The sequence below is a fragment of the Leopardus geoffroyi genome, chromosome C3, assembly GCF_018350155.1.
Source record: "Leopardus geoffroyi isolate Oge1 chromosome C3, O.geoffroyi_Oge1_pat1.0, whole genome shotgun sequence".
Taxonomy (NCBI): Eukaryota; Metazoa; Chordata; class Mammalia; order Carnivora; family Felidae; genus Leopardus; species Leopardus geoffroyi.
In genome coordinates this window covers 132,637,391-132,658,250 of record NC_059338.1, presented here as the reverse complement: position 1 = coordinate 132,658,250, position 20,860 = coordinate 132,637,391, and the positions used below count along the sequence as shown (strand labels likewise).

The 20,860-nt window shown below is 39.8% G+C and overlaps 1 protein-coding gene across 16 annotated transcripts in view; it reads right to left on the bottom strand.

The window, feature by feature from the left end:
* The window catches only part of EYA1 (EYA transcriptional coactivator and phosphatase 1), a 173,076-nt gene that overhangs the window by 36,515 nt on the left and 115,701 nt on the right, over positions 1 to 20,860 (bottom strand). For all 16 annotated transcript variants that reach the window (XM_045454932.1, XM_045454940.1, XM_045454942.1 and 13 more), the window contains one exon: positions 20,054 to 20,143. In XM_045454932.1, the coding sequence (XP_045310888.1) occupies positions 20,054 to 20,143 (90 nt within the window). The remainder of the gene's footprint in view (positions 1 to 20,053; positions 20,144 to 20,860) is intronic.

The following is a 20,860-nucleotide window of genomic DNA, read 5'->3' as shown; positions in this document are numbered from 1 at the left end:
AAAACCTTTACTGAAAGTGCTTGAAGATGGCATATTAAGGCAAAAGATAAAATGAAGCACTCAAGTAATGTTATTTGTAGACGTACAAAGGTATGCTAAATATTTCAGATCACGACATAAAAATTTACAGGAATCTCAAGCTTATGGTTAACAACAAATAAAAAAAGAACATTTAAAAATATTTTTCTAGGGGCGCCTGGGTGGCTCAGTCGGTTGAGCGTCCGACTTCAGCTCAGGTCACGATCTCGCGGTCCGTGAGTTCGAGCCCTGCGTCGGGCTCTGGGCTGATGGCCCAGAGCCTGGAGCCTGCTTCCGATTCTGTGCCTCCCTCTCTCTCTGCCCCTCCCCCGTTCATGCTCTCTGTCTCAAAAATAAATAAATGTTAAAAAAAATTTTTTTTAAATATTTTTCTATATTAATTTCTTTTCAAATGTGCTCGTTAAAAATAAGATGTCATCATCAGGAATCACATGAAGAGTTCCTTCTTAGCGAGTGGTGCAGTGTTAATAAATCTGATATGCCAGCTTCACTCTCCCTGCAGCTCCTTCGTTCTATGATTACCTTCTTTACCCCATCATTATATAAAATGTATGTGTCTCTATTCTTACTCTCAATGTTAGCATGAGAAAAAGAGAGGCCAGAAAAGAGCCAGAAAGAATTGAAAATAAGCTCTTTACAAATAAAACGGGCTAATTTAAAATTGCTCAACACGGAATCAATGGGTTCCTTTAATTGATAACTATGGAATCCATGGCAGTTGGTCTAATGACTTCAACACATAATTACTTTTTTAAAAAGTTAAGGATACAGTGAATACTTTATATCGAATGCTGCAAGATCCATTTTTTATTATGTCCCGCGCGTTCTATACCCCTACCACATGATATTATACACAAGCAGCTTAGGCCCAAATTAAGAGCTTCATTTATGATTCAGCTAATGTCAGAAGTTGAGGTGTTTTACAAACTGGTGTGGGAGCCAGTGAAAAGGGTGCACACCTTCAAATACAAAATAGCACTGTGCAATAGTGTCTGATAATATGTTAAACTGCATTATACAGTTTTATCCTAAAAATATCATCCATATTTTTAATTGTCTCATGTGATTTTTCATGTATTAAAAGATTAAAGGCAGACTTAATCTACGAAATATTTCAGAACTTAAAAAAAAAGAAAACAGCATATATCTAACATAAGTGTCATCCTTTTGAATGGTGAGTCAGAACTTCTCTTACGAATAAGCCTTTGATTTACTGCTGAGCTGCTTCTCAATTTTCAATGGGTTTGCTCATCATTTTGCAAACACAATCTGTCACTGGCAACAGTGTTCTTTGTAACTCCTGTTGCCTTTCTTCTAGATTATTCCTGCTGAGACCATCTCCTGAAGAAGAATTTTTCATAGTGACACCAACCCTCATCTTGCTGTGAATAATCACATTCTCATAAAAATCATTCTTTTTATCGCAAACTTGTTGCCAAAAGCACGGAAAGATACTCCAACTAGGAGCCCTTTTATCCTTTGCTGCAGTCACGTTCTTTAGTCCTCGTTGCCATTTGAGGAAAGTGAATCATACACTAATTTATTCACAAAGACTTTAACTACAAGTTTTAATTTACACAGAATATGTCTGTTTTGATCACACACAAACAAGGAACACAAGCTGTAATATTAAATAGGTCATGTTTTAGGAGTTTTTTTTTTTTTCTGGAGCAATTTTTACTTTAATTTTTTTTTCAACGTTTATTTATTTTTTGGACAGAGAGAGACAGAGCATGAACGGGGGAGGGGCAGAGAGAGAGGGAGACACAGAATCGGAAACAGGCTCCAGGCTCTGAGCCATCAGCCCAGAGCCTGACGCGGGGCTCGAACTCACGGACCGCGAGATCGTGACCTGGCTGAAGTCGGACGCTTAACCGACTGCGCCACCTAGGCGCCCCGCAATTTTTACTTTAAAATTAAATACTTGCAATAAATATTAGTTCCAGTTTATCAACATTCTGTACCTATCAATTCATCTTCATTTAACTGCAAACCACACATCAGGACAGCTTTTAAAGAGTTACCTGAACGTAATTGGCTTTTTAAGTGACCCTTTTATGCAAGGGTGGGGAGTGAAACTTGAAAGTTTAAAAGAGCTCAATTTAATAATTTAACACATCATACGGTCTGATAATTTTATAACAGTAAAAACTCAATTTCATGTAGAGGAATGTGTAGCTCAGAATAACATCCTTAGTTAGTAAGTTGATAAAAGTTTTCCAAGCCGATTTCTTTTGCCATAGAGTTATTACTGACTCTGGAGAGAAAAGTATGCAGAAGCAGACAGCGGCACTTAAAAAAAAAGGGTTCTGTGAGCTACTGGAAGGTTCCATGTCACTTGCCTGTTAGCTTCTCACGGGGAAGTGAGGACCTCTCAAGTGCACTTTCTTACTCCAAAGTTCTCTCCTCTCTTCCAAGTATTATGATCTGAAATCCTACCCCCTGAAATCATTCCTTTTGAATGTGCTTTTCTAAGACAAAGACTTCAGATTAGGACTAAATTATTTAAGCCTCATTACTTTGGTGTGAACTGTTCTATCTGATTGTGGTTTCCTCCAGCATGGGGAGCTCTGGTATGCCCCAACCACTGGGTGTCAATGCGGGAGGGAGAGGAGTAGGTGCCTGAAAGGAAAACTAAGGAAAATTTTCATCCTTACTCATACTCTCACTCCCTAGAAAACCAGCCCTTTCTTTTTCCCTGAATATTTAAAGTAACAGATAATCATGTTTTGGTTGTTCATTATAAATCTGGTTGTATTCAGGAAAATATCATATACCATGAATATAGCATTTATGTTATGTTATATATTAATTGTGGAAATATCTCTAGAAAATATATAGGACACAATTCTCTGTTCTTTTGTTCAGGTTGTCACGCATTCAACTAATGACTGATTGCCTATTTATACACCAGGGATCATACCAGGCACCAAGCATTCAAAAGTAAAGCAGATACACATATTGCCAGTAAGGCCCGATACACATCACAGGGCTGGAGAGAGCGGTGGGTGCAGGGGAGGGTCACTATAATTTTCTCCCAGGGAAGGAACTAGAATTCTGACAGAGCTTTGAGAATATGAAATGGAATTCATCATACTGCTGGGACTCTGTTTTCAACCTTCACCTTCAGAACATTTTTCTCAACGTAGGTTTTGCTCTAACTGAAAATACAATTTCCAACATGCAATATCAATTTCTTGGAAGTGGGTAATACATTTCACTTCTGTTTCTGTCCGTCTCTGCCTTTTAGCCAGAAGGTGGTCAATCCGTACTTGGGAAAAATTAAACGGGAAACAATAGATTCCAATGAAGCTGGGCATTCAAGGACCTCTATAATGACCTTAACCTTGGCTATCCAGGGCCATGCCCGCCTGTTTACCCCTTGCAGCCCACTGCACACTCTGTGCTGGGCCTCTACTCCCCTTTCCCAGACAATAGCTGTGTCTATCGTCTGCTGGCATGCCTCCCCTTTCTCTCTCCTGGCCAAGGCAATTAATTCCTCTGTCAAGCTTTTAGGGTTTTTTGTTTTTTGTTTGTTTGTTTTGTTTTATGTTTTCCAACCTCTGATGTATGCTCTGTAACCCACTGAATGACAGTAAGGACAATTATTGAGAGCCTACTATGTTTTAGGTGTTACTTCTAATCCTCCCCAAAGCTCTATCTACTTTTGATGGATAAGGAAATAGACAGATAAGTATACCACCAGATAATAAACTCTTTGAAGGAAGAGAGAACTTCTCATGGGTCTTTTTCTGTTTTCTAAATAGGACCCTATTTCTGACTATTTCTTTTTGATGTGGACCAAGCACACGGATGACATGGAACAAAACCTTTCCAACGACCCGATTGACAGAATTAGTCATGACAGAATCGATGACCCAACCGGAAGATAAGTGCTAATGTTGCTGCATTATGCCACAGAAGTGTTAAAAAGTAGTTTTATGAAATTTATTTTGTCTGACCATCACACACACCCGTGTAGAAAATTCATGCAAAACAGAAAAGTGTATAAAAGAAAGAAACTTCAGTTCCATCCTTCAGAAGTCACCGCTGTTAAATTCTTCCACTGTCCTTCCTGCCCTCCTACTGACTCAACTGTCCAAAGTTCCTCCCGTTCTCCACAGGGCTTAGATTTTCATTGGGGGACACACACCCGAAAAGCAGGTACAACCAGATACGTGTTTTGTAGCCTCTTTCCCCTCCACTCAACAATATGTAATAAAGATATTTTTATATTAATTAATCATCCGTGTTATTTTTTAAACTGTCCTAATATTCCATTTTATGCGTGTTTCATATTTCTTTTAACCAGGCAAGGGCTGCTCACTTCCAGCTTTTTTTTTTTTCCCTCTGGACCGTTAACTTCAGTGGGGCAACAACTGTCAGTCCTCGTTACAATTCTATTTTAAGCGCCTAAAATCATGTTTCCGCATAGCACAGTCATTGCTTAATAAATGTTCAAGCGAGTGACCAGTGTGAAGGGTGTATGTCAACGAGTTTATGACATTCATTTATCTCCTTAGGCTGTATTTTCCTCAACTGATAACTTCTATCACTCAGAGGCTCGTTTACTATACTGCTGCTTAGATCACTCTTCTCCAAAGCCCACCCCAGGCAGTTCTGCTGAGCCTTGTTAATTTTTCCATCAGTGTGTGAGTCACCCTCAAATTTCTGAGCAGCACCTGTGCTCGACTCCACCCCCCTCCTCTGGGCTTCCCTGAACTCTAAGCTCCTTGAGAACAGGAATAGCTTCATCTTGTTTGCCATTATCACGAAAAATAGTTTTACAGAATCCATTTGTGTCTTGCCTCAGATATAAAGTTTCAAATATTCTCTTGGATTTGGAGAGAGCCCTTATTGGCAATTGCTGCAAGGACCTTGGCCAATAATGAGGAGGGGCTTCTGCTTAGGACCATTTTAACAGGTATGCAATTATAAGTAGAATGAAATATTCATTTCTGCCAATTGTAATTTAAATATTATTTGGTATAGTTTAAAGAAAGTAAATGTTATAATTGCTGCTTTAAAAAGAGAAAATATTCGGGGCGTCTGGGTGGCTCAGTCGGTTAAGCATCTGATTTGATTTAGGCTCAGGGCATATCTCACGGTTCCTGAGGTCAAGCCTTGAGTTGGGCTCTGTGCTGACAGCAGGGAGCCTGCTTGAGATTCTCTCTCTCCCTCTCTCTCTGCCCCTCCCTCACTTGCACTCTTTCCCTCAAAAGACATAAATGAAATTAAAAAAGGGAAAATATTTGTGTTTTACCCCAACCCTACATGTTCTTACTACATACGTGCTAAACACGATCTTTCAACTGTTAATTTTCCGAGGTACTGATTTTTTGCTTAACAGATATAGCTGATCTCCAAGTCTAGTAGGGTTGTAATATGTGTTTAAAACAAACAATTCCCACCAACTGAAGGGATATCTTGCACACAAGAGCTCCCTTTAGCTTTCTGACAAAATGCCAGTACCAGGAGATAATTCTCAATTATTTTTGAGGCGGTGAACAAATCTGCAAAATAATGTTGATAAAAACATGGCATCCTCTCCCCTGCCCTGACCCTCCACCTGCCTTACAAAGGAGTAGCACACAATTAGCAGTGAGAAGAATCCAGGATTTAGAAAGCGTTTCCTTAGAAATGCTGTTCGCATAGAGGCTCCATTGTAACTGCACTGAAACAGGAGAAGTCCCCAGGGACTGCAACTTAGACACATTTTGGGGAAGTTGAAGTTACAGGCTTTCTCTTGCATTAGTCAATCTAAAAAAAGGAATTCCTCTCTGTACTAAACAAACTTCCTATGCAAGTAAATGAGTAAAATCAGACTTCACAAAACAGTGACTCTTCCCCCAGATTGAAGATTAGTAAGCACCTGTCAAAATCAAGAATCTGCACGAAAAGCCTGTCTTGTGTGACACCAACAGGTCGATTTCACGGGAGTTTTTAAATAGACTGACAGTCATCCGGCCAACTGCGGGCAAGCTGACGGGGTATTTCTACTCAGGAAGGGGTGGTCCTCCTGTTGACTGAGGTCCAACAAATGGCAGGCACTGGGCTGGAGCTCTAGATTCTGCCATTTCCTAATAAGCCCCCAGGTCATCTCTGAGGCTTGTCAGGTTGACTGTGTGAAGGTCACACATCGGTCGGAAATGAAGACTGAACTCGGGGTCTCTCCATCTCTGAGGCGTTCACTCTTTCCACAGAGCACACCACCTCCCCACAGCTTCGTCCTCCGAGTAGAGAGGCTATGGCAAAACCAGGAAGGCCGTTTATGTCATGGGCAGGTTGACCATCAGTTGGCTAGAATCACCACTGTGGCTTCACAGGAGTCATTCCATTTTCTGAATCAGGAATCTTCAACCTATATTCGGATTCTGGGTTTCCAAACAAAAAATTCACAAAGGGACCGCTCCTCTGAGACAACTCTTTTTATTCAGTGCATTCCTTCTTGGCAAATCTTAACCAATTGCAAGGGTGATGGCTTCAAGCTCAGTTCTCTGAGCTGCAGACCTGCATGCCGACCACTTGCAGGATGTTGTACACTTCAAATCCCACATCTCAAAACTGAATTTAGCATCTTCCTGCCAAAGCCAGCTAACTGTCCTGGGGTTTTAAACCTCTATCTGATGACTCAAGCCAGAAAGTACGACTCTTGCTTCCCTCCCCGCGACGTTGAACATATTCCCCAGTCTTTCCAAACTACACTCTTAGCTTTTGCATCTGCCCCTGTATTCTGTTCTCGCAGGCAAACCCTGGTGATCTCCCACCTAGATGATTGACGCCCTTGACCTCGCAATGCCATTCATGCCCATGGTAATGCTAAACATTCTGTAACGGTTACCACTGGCATTCCATATGAAATCCAGCTTCCTTAGCAGAGTGTACAAAACCTTCCGTGACCTGGCTCTAGTCTCCCCTTCTATCCTCTTACCTCACAACCGCCCTGCGTGCACTCTGTGCTTTATACCTACTCGAACTAAGTGCCTAAATGCCACATGCTCTCATGTCAAAGATCACTTCCTTGGGCAACCATTTTTCTGACACACACAGCCCTGGCACCTTGCCCTCAATCTGGGTGAACCATCCTGCCTTTGGACTCTAGTAATATCCTTACATATCCCCATCACCGGGAATATCATTCTGTGATAAAATCGTGCTTTTGATTTCTGTCTCCACATGGCATCTGGGCTCCTCGAGGGCAGTGATATATTTCATCTCTTCTCTTCTATGCCTTGTATAGTGTCCAGAATGGCATAAGCAGGAGTATATTTACAGCATATCAGCTCTCCTTTGTAATATAGGGGCAGCGAAAATATTTGTCTATTTAACAGTAGGAATTTACAAGCAAAGATCTGTCCACTGCCTGTGTATTTATCTACCTCCCTATCTTCCAACTTTTGCAAAGCAGATGTTAGGTTGCTTGAGTAACTACTGTTTGGAAGACAGTGAAAAACAAAGCTTTCAAAGAACAGGGGGCGCCTGGGTGCCTCAGTCGGTTAAAAGCGTCCGACTTCAGCTCAGGTCATGATCTCACTGTTCCCGAGTTCGGGCCCCGCCTTGGGCTCCGTGCTGACAGCTCAGAGCCGAGAGTCTGTTTCGATTCTGTGTCCCCTTCTCTCTCTGCCCCTCCCCAACCCGTGCTCTGTCTCTCTCTCTCTCAAAAATAAATAATATTAAAAAAATGTAAAGAATACATTAGAGAAAATGCCATTATTGCGCTCTGCCATATCACATCAAGGTGTGACAGCACCGGGATACTCTACCTCCTTTATGTTGCTAAAGAGCAACGGTCAGCTTAGGAGACACAGCTAGACAGGTTTTAGTGCAATGACAGCTGTGGCAGGAAACCCTGGCTTCCACCTTGGCTTTACCAAAGTGGCTCTGGGCAAAAATCACTTCAGTTCAATTTCCCACATATATAAACTGGAGATGATAAGATGGAGTTCACAGTGTTGAGGGAGAATCAAAGTCAATGCTTTTTTTTTTTTTTTTTTTACTGACGGGAGGAGTTTCCCTGAAGCTTGCTGCTCTCCTGTCTTTCTTACTTGACCAAGGGAGGACCAGAACCCAGAGCCCAACAGTGCATCCCCACTGCCACCATGGGGACGTACCCAGGGACAGGCTTGCTCTGCCTGGTGAGGAGACTTCAAACAAGGCAAGGCTCTGCTCCACACTGTGGACTACCAGAAAGTTCCATGAGCCATCCTTCAATCCTTCCACGATCCGGAATTGGACAAGGAAAGGAAAACTGATCAGCACGAGCAAAGAAACACGCGTCTTTTTGACACAAAGCCAGCATCCTCGTCTTCTACAAAGGAGCGGCACAGCATGACAGAAGCCAGAGACAGTAGCTATTTAACTGCCAGCAGTGAATCTCCTCTCGTGGACCTGGGGGTGGGAGGAGGCTACGAATGAAGAAAGGGCAAGAGAAGTACTTGGATGTGCTTGGAACCAGCTGCATTTGCAAATTAAACACTGGCAGATTCGTTGTTGTTGTCGTCATCGTCTCTGGTGTGATTAGTGTTGGAATTCTGCATGGGGATTATGGCAGCAAACCAGCTACTGTCTCTTTTCCTTCACTCCCTAACCCCTCCTGAAGTCACTCCCTCTTCTTCCTCCATAGCCCTACTGTCTCGGGTTTGACACGTAGAAGATACCCGTAAACAGTAATAGCCTAGATTTCTTCAACTGCTTCCTGTGGGCGGGTGCTAGTTCTGTGCCCTTAATGATACAGAAGTAGGGAATCCTCACAAGGACCCTGTGAGGTGTGTACTATCATCATTCAATTTTAGAGACAGGAAATTAAGGCACAGAGGGGTTCCTCAACGAATGCATGAATTCATGAGTTCAAGTTCTGCTATCTCTAGCACCGTAAGAGAACAAATCGCATAAATACGGGGCTTTGAGTCAAGGTGGAATAGCTGAGTCATTGATTGACTATAGTCCGTAATCGGCTAATTATAAGAAATATTAACTATCGAAAATAAAAACATAAATAAAACATATTGTTGTATTGGTGGCAGATGGTATTAGACAACTACTTGGAAATAAGTCTTTTTTTATTGTAGAAAATATTTTTGTACTTTTTTTCTCAAAGTTTATTTATTTATTTTGAGAGAGAAAGAGAGCACAAGTGGGGCAGGGGAAGAGAATCCCAAGCAGGCTTTGCACTATTAGCACTGACCCTGATGTGGGAATTTAACTCACAAACCAGGAGATGGTGACCTGGGCCGAAGTCGAGAGCCAAATGCTTAACCGACTGAGCCACTCGGGCGCGTCTGTAACATTTTTAATGTAGCAAACCCTGTATCTTTTTTTTTTGTTTATGTAAATACCTTTTATTTTTTTAAACCTTAAACTGGAAGCACACTGTATATGATTTATAACATACCTCTTCCATGTATATTGTATTTTGGCATTAAGAACTTTGAAGATATGACTTTAAGGAAGGGGCATCAAAATTTAACATCTTGGACAATCTAAATTGTTTTCAAGGTTGTGATAAATCATTTACTTGTAAAAAGTTAACTTTTGCTAAACATAAAAGCAGGTGGGCTCATTGTAGACTATTTAATTCGAAAGTTTTGGAAAAAACTAAAAAAACATATGAGAGCCTTCCATGCACCAAGTCCTGTGCTAGAAACTTAGGATGCAGGCGGACAAATCATGGTCTCTGCCCTTAAGGGACTCCCTAGTTGGGGACAAATAGCAGCAGACAGGAAACGGTAGTAATAGAGTGGCAGGTGTTGTTCCAGTGAGAACAGCTTCCTCTTAGCACTACGGAACCCCAGTTGCCTGCCCGCATCTGAAGCTGCCAATTCTGCCTTTCTTCTTATCTTGTGTTCCGGATGCCACCCATCTTCCCTTGCTACCCAAGGACTTCACTCTCACAGTTTCTCTCTCTTTGCTACCATACATCTTTTCTCTTCCACTGAATTATTCCCACCGAGGCCCAACATGTCTAAACATCTTCCGTGGAAAAACTCCACAACCTCCCTTGATCCTCTGATCCCCTCCATACACCAACCCATCTCTCTACAACCTGTCACTGTACACACTCAATCCTTCCTGACTTCACTTTGTCAACCCTGGTCTTCTCCTCAAACCGCTCCAATTGTCTTCCTGCTTCATTGAAATGGTGCTTATCAGAGTCATTAACCGCCAAGATTCTTGCCAAATCCAAAAGCTACTGCTCTGTTCTCGTCTTACTCAACTTTGGTGACAGTTGGGACACAGCACATCATCCCTTGCTCCTGAAATGCCATCTGCTACGTTGCTGTGATACCCCATACTTTTCCACCCTCTTCACTGTCTATTGCTTAACACATCTCTTGAAAGTTCTTTTTCCTTGGTCCTGTTTCTGATTATTAGAGTGTCTAATACTCAATCTTAGGCCCTCTTCTCAATTGGCACTCTTTACCATAGAAGAGGTCTTTATGACTTTTAAAATGATATCCTCAAGGGGGGCCTGGGTGGCTCAGTCCGTTGAGCATCCAACTTCAGCTCAGGTCATGATCTCACGGTCTGTGGGTTCGAGCCCACCATCGGGCTCTGTGCTGACAGCTCAGAGCCTGGAGACTGCTTCTGATCCTGTCTCCCTTTCTCTCTGCCCCTTTCCCACTCTCACTTGATGTCTCACTCTCTCAAAAATAAATAAATGTAAAAAAAATTTGTTTTAAATAAAATGATATCCTTAAATTTGCTTCTCTCCTCTGAGATTCAAACCTATAGGTACATAATTTCTTGACTTGGATGTTGAATATGTATTTCAAATTAATATGCTCAACGCAGAATTTTTGAGTACAACTCCTTCCCCACCCTCACCACCCCAAACCCACTCCTTCTCACCTCAGATAATCTACCACCCATCTGGTTGCTCAGGTCAAAACCTAGTGGTCATCCTTCATTCAGCTTTCCTTCTCCTCCAACCTCTGATCCCTTAATCAAATCCTGTCAGTGTTTCCACTAAATTATACTGTAAATCCTGCAACTTCTCACCATGTCCAGAACTGCCGCCATCTCAGCCCAAGGCTATCTGGCTGGCTCAACGGTCTCCTAATTGGTCGCGTTGGTTCCAGTCTTGCCTTTCCTCATATGCTAATCAGACTGAGCTTTTAAGAATATAAACATTTTAACATGCCCATGTTTAAAACTCTCCAATGGCTTTCAACTACAATTAGAAAAATCATCCAACTTTCTCACCACAGTCTACAAGGTCCTTCATGATCTGGACTCTGTCACTGTCCCCCCATTCACTCTGTTGCAGCCATGATGGTCTTGTTTATTTCTTGAAGGAGTGAAACACATTTCCACCTCAGGGCCTTTGCACTTGCCGCTGACTTCCCAGAATGCTTTTCTGTAGTTGTAGCTGCTTCCCTCCCAACTTCCTGGTTTCTTCACAAATGTCCTTTCCTCAGGGATACCTCTTCCTGAACATCTCAGCTAAAGATGCCCCACCTCAGCTGATCCATCCCTTATCCAATTACTGTTTCATTTTCTTCATATTTATTTCTACATGACATTATTTTATTTACATAGTGTTTATCTCCTACTTCCTCTACGGAGTGCCAATTCCATGAGAAAAACCTTAACTCAATCATCACTGTATTCTCAGCATCTAGAACACTATGCCTGGAACTTAATAGTTGCCCAATAAATATGTATTAACTACTGAATAAAGGCAGCAGCCACAAGATATAGAGAGATTACAAAATGCTATGAGCATCTCAGTTCTGGAGCATTACAGAGAAACAGCATTTGTGTGTGTGTGTTTAATGTTTATTCATTTTTGAGACAGAGAGGGGGACAGAGTGCAAGCAGGGGAGGGTCAGAAAAAGAGGGAGACACAGAATCTGAAGCAGGCTTCAGGCTCTGAGCTGTCATCACTGAGCCCGACACGGGGCCCGAATTCACGAACTGTGAGATTATGACCTGAGCCGAAGTCAGACACTTAACTGACTGGGCCACCCAGGCGTCCCAGAGAAACAGCATTTGTAAACCCATTATCCAGACTGGCAACTTTTTAATATATTTACCTCTAGCTAGTTTTTAATACCATATACATTAAAAACAGTAGTATGATTTATTTTGTAGACTTATTTTTAAATTTTATGTCATAACATATTTAAAAAATATATTTCCCTCCAGTTTTTTTTCAATATGCCACAATCTTTTTTAAAAAGTTAAACTTTGTTTTCTAGAGAAGCAATAGACCTACAAAAAAAAACTGAACAGAAAGCAGAGAGATTTTCCCTGTGTACCTTGTCTACGTGCATGCACAACCTCCCCTACTACGGACATCTTAGAGCGTTACATCTGTGATGATCAAATGAATCCAAACTGACACATCATTATCGCCCATAGTCCATCATTGACATTAGAGCTCACTCTTGGACTCTTAAAAACTGAGAACTGAGGGTTGATGGGGATAGGGAGGGAGATGAGGTAGGTGATGGGTATTGAGGAGGGCACCTTTTGGGATGAGCACTGGGTGTTGTATGGAAACCAATTTGACAATAAATTTCATATTAAAAAAAAAAAAAAGAGCCCACTCTTGGTGTTGTGCATCCTGTGGGTTTTGACAAAAGTACGATGTTGGGTATCCACCATTGCAGCATCACACACGACAGTTTCACTACCTAAAAATTCCTCTGAACTCCCTCTATTCATCCCTCCCTCCCTCTAACCCATGGCGACCAACTGAACTTTTTTACTGTCTCCATAGTTTTGCCTTTTCTAGAATGTTAAATCACTGGAATCATCCAGTCTATAACCTTTTCAGATAATAGGGCATACTTTCAAACATTAAGTTACCCTGTACTATATAGCCTATATTTTATACTTGAAATGGATCATGAATATTTTCCATTTAATATAGTCTTAAAACAATCTCCAATGAGGATGTGCTATAATTTATTTCATTCTTTATTTATGGGTATTTAAAACATTTCTGTATTTCAGAGTTAAAAAAAAAAAAAAAGGCCATGGGGAGATATAGTGTGGGCGGAGAGAACTTCTAGAAAGTACCTGTCTTGAGTTAGCGTCTGTCATTCAGTAGCTGTATGAGCTTAGACAAATTTTAGTTTAATCCTCCAAGATTTGCTAGGCTCCTCCACAAAGTGGAGATAATGATAGTGCTTTTTATCATAGAAACCTCAGGGTATTAAGTGGAATAATGTATGTAAAGTATTTAGGACAAGGTCAATGACCGCTTATCACTATGTTATCAGTTATCTGTCTACAATTCTCTTTTCTCAGAATAGAAGTGAAAAGTGGAATTACTGAGTAAAAAAATCAGCACATTAAGCTCCTGAATACATATTATCAAACTGCTTTCCTGAAAACTCGTACCAATCCACATCCTTATCAGCAGTGGACACAAGTTGTTTATCTTACTGCACTGTAGACCACATCACTGATTTTAAATCTTTGCTGGTGTAATGGGCAGGGGCTGACCACTTACTCTCTGACATTTCTGATCACCAAAAGTGAAATCTAACATCTTTCCTTCATGTGTGTGGACAATTTGAATGTTTTCCTCTTGTGAACAGTCTGTCCCATGTTCTTTGCTCATTTCTTCTACTGAGCTATTTCTTTATGTTTTTTCTTAATGAATTGACACCGATTCCTTATCTTATTATATGTGTGTGTTCATTTAACACATACAAAAGTTTTCTAGAAGTTGGGGCTGTGTCTGAATGATCTTTTCTCCCCCTGGTTAGTCCAATGCCAATGTAGGCCAACACAAATCTTCATATCATTATAGAATTCTAAGACATTTACTATTTGGTTGAGTTGGATGCTTACTATTACCACTTTCTGACAAAAAAAAATTTTAGGTATTTTTGCCTATTCTTTCAAATGGACAATTTTGTAAAACTGTTCAAACGTGTTACAAAAAGAAAGGGAAAAAAATCTTTTATTCAAATCCTTAGATCTCTCAGTAAGATGAAGTTTTATTCATAGATTTCTTACAATTGCCTCTTGTACAGGTTACTTATTATTTTTCCTTTTAATTTTGTTTTCATTTTGGTGTTGCAGTTTCTGCTACTGTAAAATTATAATTAAAATTTCTGCATGTCTGACTATAATACAAAAGTATTGATTTTTAAACTTAATTCTATAATCTTTCACTTTTCTGAAGCTTATTATAAATTCTAAGACTATTCAAGTTTATTTCAGCTTTTATGTATATCAAATTTTCTGCAAAAACAATCATTTCCATCGCTTTCATTTCATTAGTTATAGCTCATGTCTTACTGCGCCCCAGATTCCTAAAATAATGCTGAATAATAGCCCTGACAGAGAGCATTTAATTTTTTTTTTTCCTTTTGTAATGACGATGTGTCTCTCTTATTTTACTGCTAAGTACAATGTTGGCTGTCAGTGTAAGGTAAATATCTTTTATTATGTTAAGCAGCTGTATACTTTGACTACTAACCTTCTGATGAACCTCACAATTAACGAAGTCCTTGAATAGATTTTTATATATCTATTTCTTACTTCACATAAAAGAAAAATATAGAATCTTGTAAGAAATGAAGAAACAGGAAGAACACTTAAAACTACTCATTAGTAATAATAACAAAATACGACATTGCTTCTTTTCAGCCATCAATTAGGAAAGAGTTAAATTCAATATTCATTTATTATATCTAATAATCATTTATTACTCAGAAACTGTAATTTGCCCTCTAAACTCAGACTTTTGCTGTTAATCTTGTTAACCAAGGAAATGGACAAGACCAAACAACTTACCTTAAGACACAGGAAGGCAAACACAGGAGACTTAACTGCGGAGAACAAACTGAGGGTTGCTGGAGGGGTTGTGTGTGTGTGTGGGGGGGGGGGATGGGGGGGTGGGCTAAATGGGCACGGGGCATTAAGGAGGACACTTGTTGGGATAAGCACTGGGTGTTGTATGTAGGGGATGAATCACTGGAATCTACTCCTGAAATCATTATTGCACATTACATGCTAACTAACTTGGATGTAAATTAAAAAAAAAAAAATTTTTTTAAATAAAATAAATAGATGAACTTCCTTTTCAAAAATAAAAAAGACAAAGAAGGCAAAGTCAACTCTCTATTCTCTTCCGTGGGGAAGGAAATAGAAATTGATTCTATTCTAAGATAACAGATAAGAATTCAATCTAAGTCATTTAATGGTCAAAACGTTGAAGGCGATATTCTGGTTGCTATGAAAGATGTTACCAGGAGTTTAAAAAAATATGATACTTTATGTCTGCCAAATTTATAAGGAGAAAATAAGAGCACAAAAGCCTCTGTACAGAGCTGAAAACATGCCGTATGTGTATATGTGTATGGGTACATTTGGAATATAATACTGATATGCACGTACATTTTCATACAGTTGCTCTTGGCTTGTGGAAGGGACTGAAAACAGAGAACAGCTCAAAGCTCTTCTCGAAGCGTCCTCTCTGGAAGCACCCATGAGATGCTTTCTCAGGCAGCAGCAGAGAACCAGAATTTCCAGCACCCACCACAAAAGCTGGACTCTGGGCACAAGAGTTCCTTTCGTGCTTATTTATAGAGAATAAGGCCCTTTCTAGGTGAATTATATTTTTCAACTCAAAAAAATCAACCTCTGAATTAGCTAAAATTTTACACTTTTGGCAACATAGGCATTAGGTCACTACAAAACACGTCACGTGAAATCGAAGCTATTGAGCATTGGCATGGTTGATACTTTGAAGAAAGATTTTTTTCGTAGGTAAATACAAATTTATAAATACTATATACTAAAATAATTAACAGATGATACCCTAAGGGTTAGAGTCATAAAGTATTATTACAAATTCAAAGACTGAATGAAACCAAGGGGCAAACTAATTTCTTTGCTTTATAAGAAAAATCATTACAACTCCCTTCCTTTAAACCACAGCATTATTTAGAGACTGTTTTCAGCAGCCTTCCACAACCTTTGCCTCACCAAACCCAGGCTAGCCTCTACGGAGACCGGAACTTTCTATCCCAAGCCTTTTCTTAAATTTTTTTTTAATGTTTATTTATTTTTTTGAGACAGAGAGAGACAGAGCATGAACAGGGGAGGGGCAGAGAGAGAGGGAGACACAGAATCTGAAACGAGCTCCAGGCTCTGAGCTGTCAGCACAGAGCCCGACGCAGGGCTCCAACTCACGGACCGTGAGATCATGACCTGAGCCGAAGTCGGATGCTTAACCGACCAAGCCACCCAGCCACCCCTATCCCAAGCCTTTTCTTTGTAGAAAAGGTAAAAACAAAGGGGTACCAGAAGCAGGTACTTAAACGACAGATCTAGGACAGGAGTCTACATGGCAAAGACTCAAGAAAGGAGTGAGGCATTCATGTGAATCCGGACACTAAGGAATCCTCTGGTCTGTCTCAACTATGCAACACACTAGGAGAGGGAGAATGCTCCAATGGAGCTCCACACTTAACTAGATAAGTGTGGTGTATACAACCCCTTCACGTGAAGACAGAAGGATGAGGAGCATTCCTGCTATTTCCCAACCCTGATCCCTGCAGTCAGGGAGGGTGCTCTGGGAGCAGAGGCCCGTGAAGGCCACCACGTCACCACCACCAGTTAGGATGGCAACCGTAACGCCAGCTCAGTGATACAACTTGACACCCGACAGACAGCAAGTTCAACATAGGCTTACACCTTATTTTTAGTTGACTAGTATCCATCTTGATGAAACAGTCTCCCTGACTGTGGAAAAAAATCTAGCGGGAGAACTGACCAACAGCAAGTTAAACTGAAATGTTATCGTACACGAAAGGCCTTTCCTCACTCTGCCTGCAGGTTGCCTTTCAATAAAAACCCAACAGAGAGAACTCTTTCTCCATTCACTCGGAGTCATACTTTGCTAAAGAAGCTGAAGAAAAAAAAAAAAAAAACACCTCTAGTTCCATACCGTCATTCATAAAAAATGACTTCCATATTAGCATCATCACATTGCACGCGGAGACCCTTTGGTAAAATGATACGCGGGACGTTAAATAGTCTTAGAAATAGGAAAGCCAGAAGTACACTATGGAAGTAAAGTTTAAACCCTTCTCTGGGGGTGGGGGGGGTGGGGGGATATTATTTCCTTTGAAAATTACGTCTCCCTGTCACTCATGTTCCTTAACATGTCAAATATTTTTCAATGGTACCAAAAAACAAACAAAACAAAACAAAACCCACAAAATTTCTCCATTTAATTCCCTGCCCTCCCCCCCCCCCCCGCCCTGCCCCGGAGTGTCAACACAATTAATTTAAATTGTGACTGCTTTTATTAAAAATTGTCACAAAATGAGGTGACACACAAGACTTTTAAAACTAAAATGATTAACTGTTTTAGTTCTTAAAGTACAATTAAGGCATTTCTAAATTACTTTAAAATGATATCCTAAAATTTGCTAGTATCTCCAGAATGATTTGAAACGTATACTCTGATAACACAAAAACTGTTACTAGAAGCCTCTCACAAGTGTGTTTCATTATTCAGAATCTCTTATAAGCCAAAACTGTGAACTAATCAAATTATACAGAGGGGTGGCTGGCAAAAAAGTTAACTTTTTAAAAGAAAATGAGGCCAAATGTCAACAATTGGAGTTCGGAAATCACACTTCCAGCTAAACAATAGATCGTTAATCTCCTTGAAATTACCTGTATCAGAGATCTTAAAATGTTAAAAACGTGTAATTTAAATATATTAAAATATCCATGTCTCTCACTGCACCACATTGCTCATTAGAGTGTGAAATTAGGCATTACCACACCATTTCTGCCTGATGAGATAATTTTGGTTTTCTTGGAAATAGAATGCCAATACATTTATTTTTCCCAGGAAATAATTCTGCTTTTTATTTTGAAAGAAACTAGTATTTGCAATGACCAGCCCCAGGTCTGAATTACCAAAATATAAAATGAAATACTGAAATAAGTTTAAGAACCAATTTATTTTTAAAATATTGTGCAAATCTAGAGCAAGTAAACAGTTTTCAAAGACGGAGGTTAAATGGATCTTTGATTTATACTTTTGTTGATACCTTTATATTACTCTTAAGTAAAATAACTTAAAACTAACTTTTGTAAGGTTGTAAGCTTCATTTTTCTACTGTTGCTTTGTATGTTTGGTTGAATTATATCTTTATTCCCTTCTCTACTTTACATAAGGGAAAGTCCTTACGCCAAGAACAGAATGAGACATTTTAATGACTGCATCGACCCCCAGTTCATCATTTTCTTTTTGTCTCAGTTTGGGCTTATGGAAAAACTATATCCCCTACATCTCTAAACTAGAACTTTCAAGATGTACTTTTCCATGGATTTGCACACTATTTTAGATACTCTGTATACAGTTCACTGTGAATAATGTCAGTAAACAAATAAAAATCCAGCTATGTTATATCAAAACCAAGTTTGGAAGTTTTTGGTCTATATGATACCGAATTATTGCTTTGGCTAACCTCTCACTTTTCATCACAATAGTTTTGCCACTGCATAGACAAGCTTTGGCATTTGTAAGAAGGTAAAATTTGAAAGCAATAGCAAATTGCTGCTAATTTCTTCTTGATGGGTGCTATTAACACCTATTAACATCAATAAGGGTAACAAGGTTGTACCCAAGACAAAATATCAGCCTAGTCTGTATCATTAGAAACAAATGGAAACTTAGGGAAGGAATTTTAATATACCAGTAAAATATGGAATTTTTTGTGCTGTTCTCTTATGAAGTGAATCACAACCATAAATCAGAAACAGCTTTTGAAAATAAGAATGATTATTAAGCTCTTCTAAAGGCAACTCTGAACTTGTCACTCACTTGGAATATTTCTACCTTAAAAAATAGTAATGCCTTACATGTAATTTCCTTAAGAAAAGCAAATACTTTAAAATGTGAAAAAAAAAAAAAACTGTATTTTACCCTAAGTGTAAAAATAAATATTTCACTAAGGAATGGGAAAAAATGAAGCACATTTAAATAATTTTATTGCACCGAAAGTTGCCAATTCGTCTACGAGTAGTTTCATTGCAGATGAAAAGAAATCAAAATACAGGACAGATGTTGAACAAACCGCATTTAAGTTCTGTCACACTGGCATTTTTCAAATGATTTTGGCTCATCTATTAAATAAGGTGTGTTTTGCTTGATTTCGAAAAGGGAAACATCAGGAAATATTTAAAGGCCAATTGCTGCCCATTAACTTTGATCAGTAAAAGTTCTATTTGAATCTCTCAGATTCTTCTGTCTGAAATAACACACATTTATAAAATCTACCAAAACTACAACTTGATGATTAATGCCTGTTGGCAGCCTTACCACAAGCTTGCTTAACAGCAGGATTTAAATAAACAACTGTCTCTATTAAGAAGAGGGTGAAATGTAGTCATAGTCATGTTTTCTCTTAACGGTGATATAAGAAACAATATTCTCTAGGCTTAAAAACGCCGCTAATCGAGATCATCATGTTAGACAGTGCCTGTAACAAGTTTAATTAACCATCTTACAGAAGTTCCTCCCCAAATTACAATGGACAAATAAAATCATCAGCAGTTTGACGTAAGAAATCCTGGCAGTCCAAAGGGCAGAGGCCTGACTAAAATATCATACAATCGGGCCAACCGGAAAGAAAACCATAGGACTCCATAGGATAAGAGGCTGACAAGGAGAGGATAGGCCAGTGTTGCTCCTTCTGTTGGATTCTGAAGGTTACCCGTCTCAGTGGTAATTACGTAGCTGAGAAATCTGTAGCATAGAATATCAACACAGTTTAATATTTAAGAGTTTTGACATCAAGTTTTAATCCTTACCAAGGGTCACATGGAATCTAACCTTGAAACACAACAGCTCAAGTAAAGCAAAACAGAAATACCATGAAGGCAACCATATTACCACATAATCAGTAATGAATGGAATCTCATTATTTTCATTAGATAGTCGCAAAATATCTCACTGTTATTGCAAGACCACTCACCGACTTCCAGGCACGCAACACGAAGTGTGTATACAATAATCAGAACTTACTTCTAAGTCGTTGAAAAATAGATGTGTGTCTGCCAAGTTGAAAATCATTTCTTCCATGCGCAGTCCAAGGGAAACTGATGTAGGTGGATCCTAAAAGAAGAATTTTTCAGGTCAAGAACATATGTACTTCAGGTTCATGGAATACAGTGTCACAAGAAGAGGGAGTCAGTGCAAGGAAGGGCCAAGAGCAAGGGACTCATCGGGGAAGGTTGGCCTCCAGCTGCTCCTGGTGGACGTGATCCACTCTGTGTACAAACTTCAGTGACTTATCTTATTTAACAAGTGACCCCAATGCTGTCGGTACTTTGCCTAATGAAGAGATAATTTGCTGCTTCAAATATTACAACAATATAAAATCTAGGGTTCCTTAGGCATATAGAGTAGAGGAAATTTATCTTCACAGGTGTGTGTCAGGAGCAAGAAATTCACGGACTGGAGAAGACGCTGTGTATGTTACGCCATAAACCAAGAGTATCTAACAGGTCTGCCACAAATACCAGAAAATAGGTACAATATAGATTAATTTCAGAAGGGTAATAAATACTAATTTTACTCCAGATGATAACTATCATTATTTGTTATTTATTGGGGCTGTCGGCCAATTTGGGGTATACTCCCAGTAGGAAGTTATAGCCACTCTGAGCACCGGGCACTATGCCCAGCTCAGAGAGATGATCCTGACATTCATGCGACACCATCCAGTTACCAGACAGCCAGGACCATACCAAAGGCACGGGGGCGGGTTGGTGGGGGGTGGCGGGGTGGGGGGGGGGGGAGGACCAGCATCCTGAAATGTACATGCAAAGC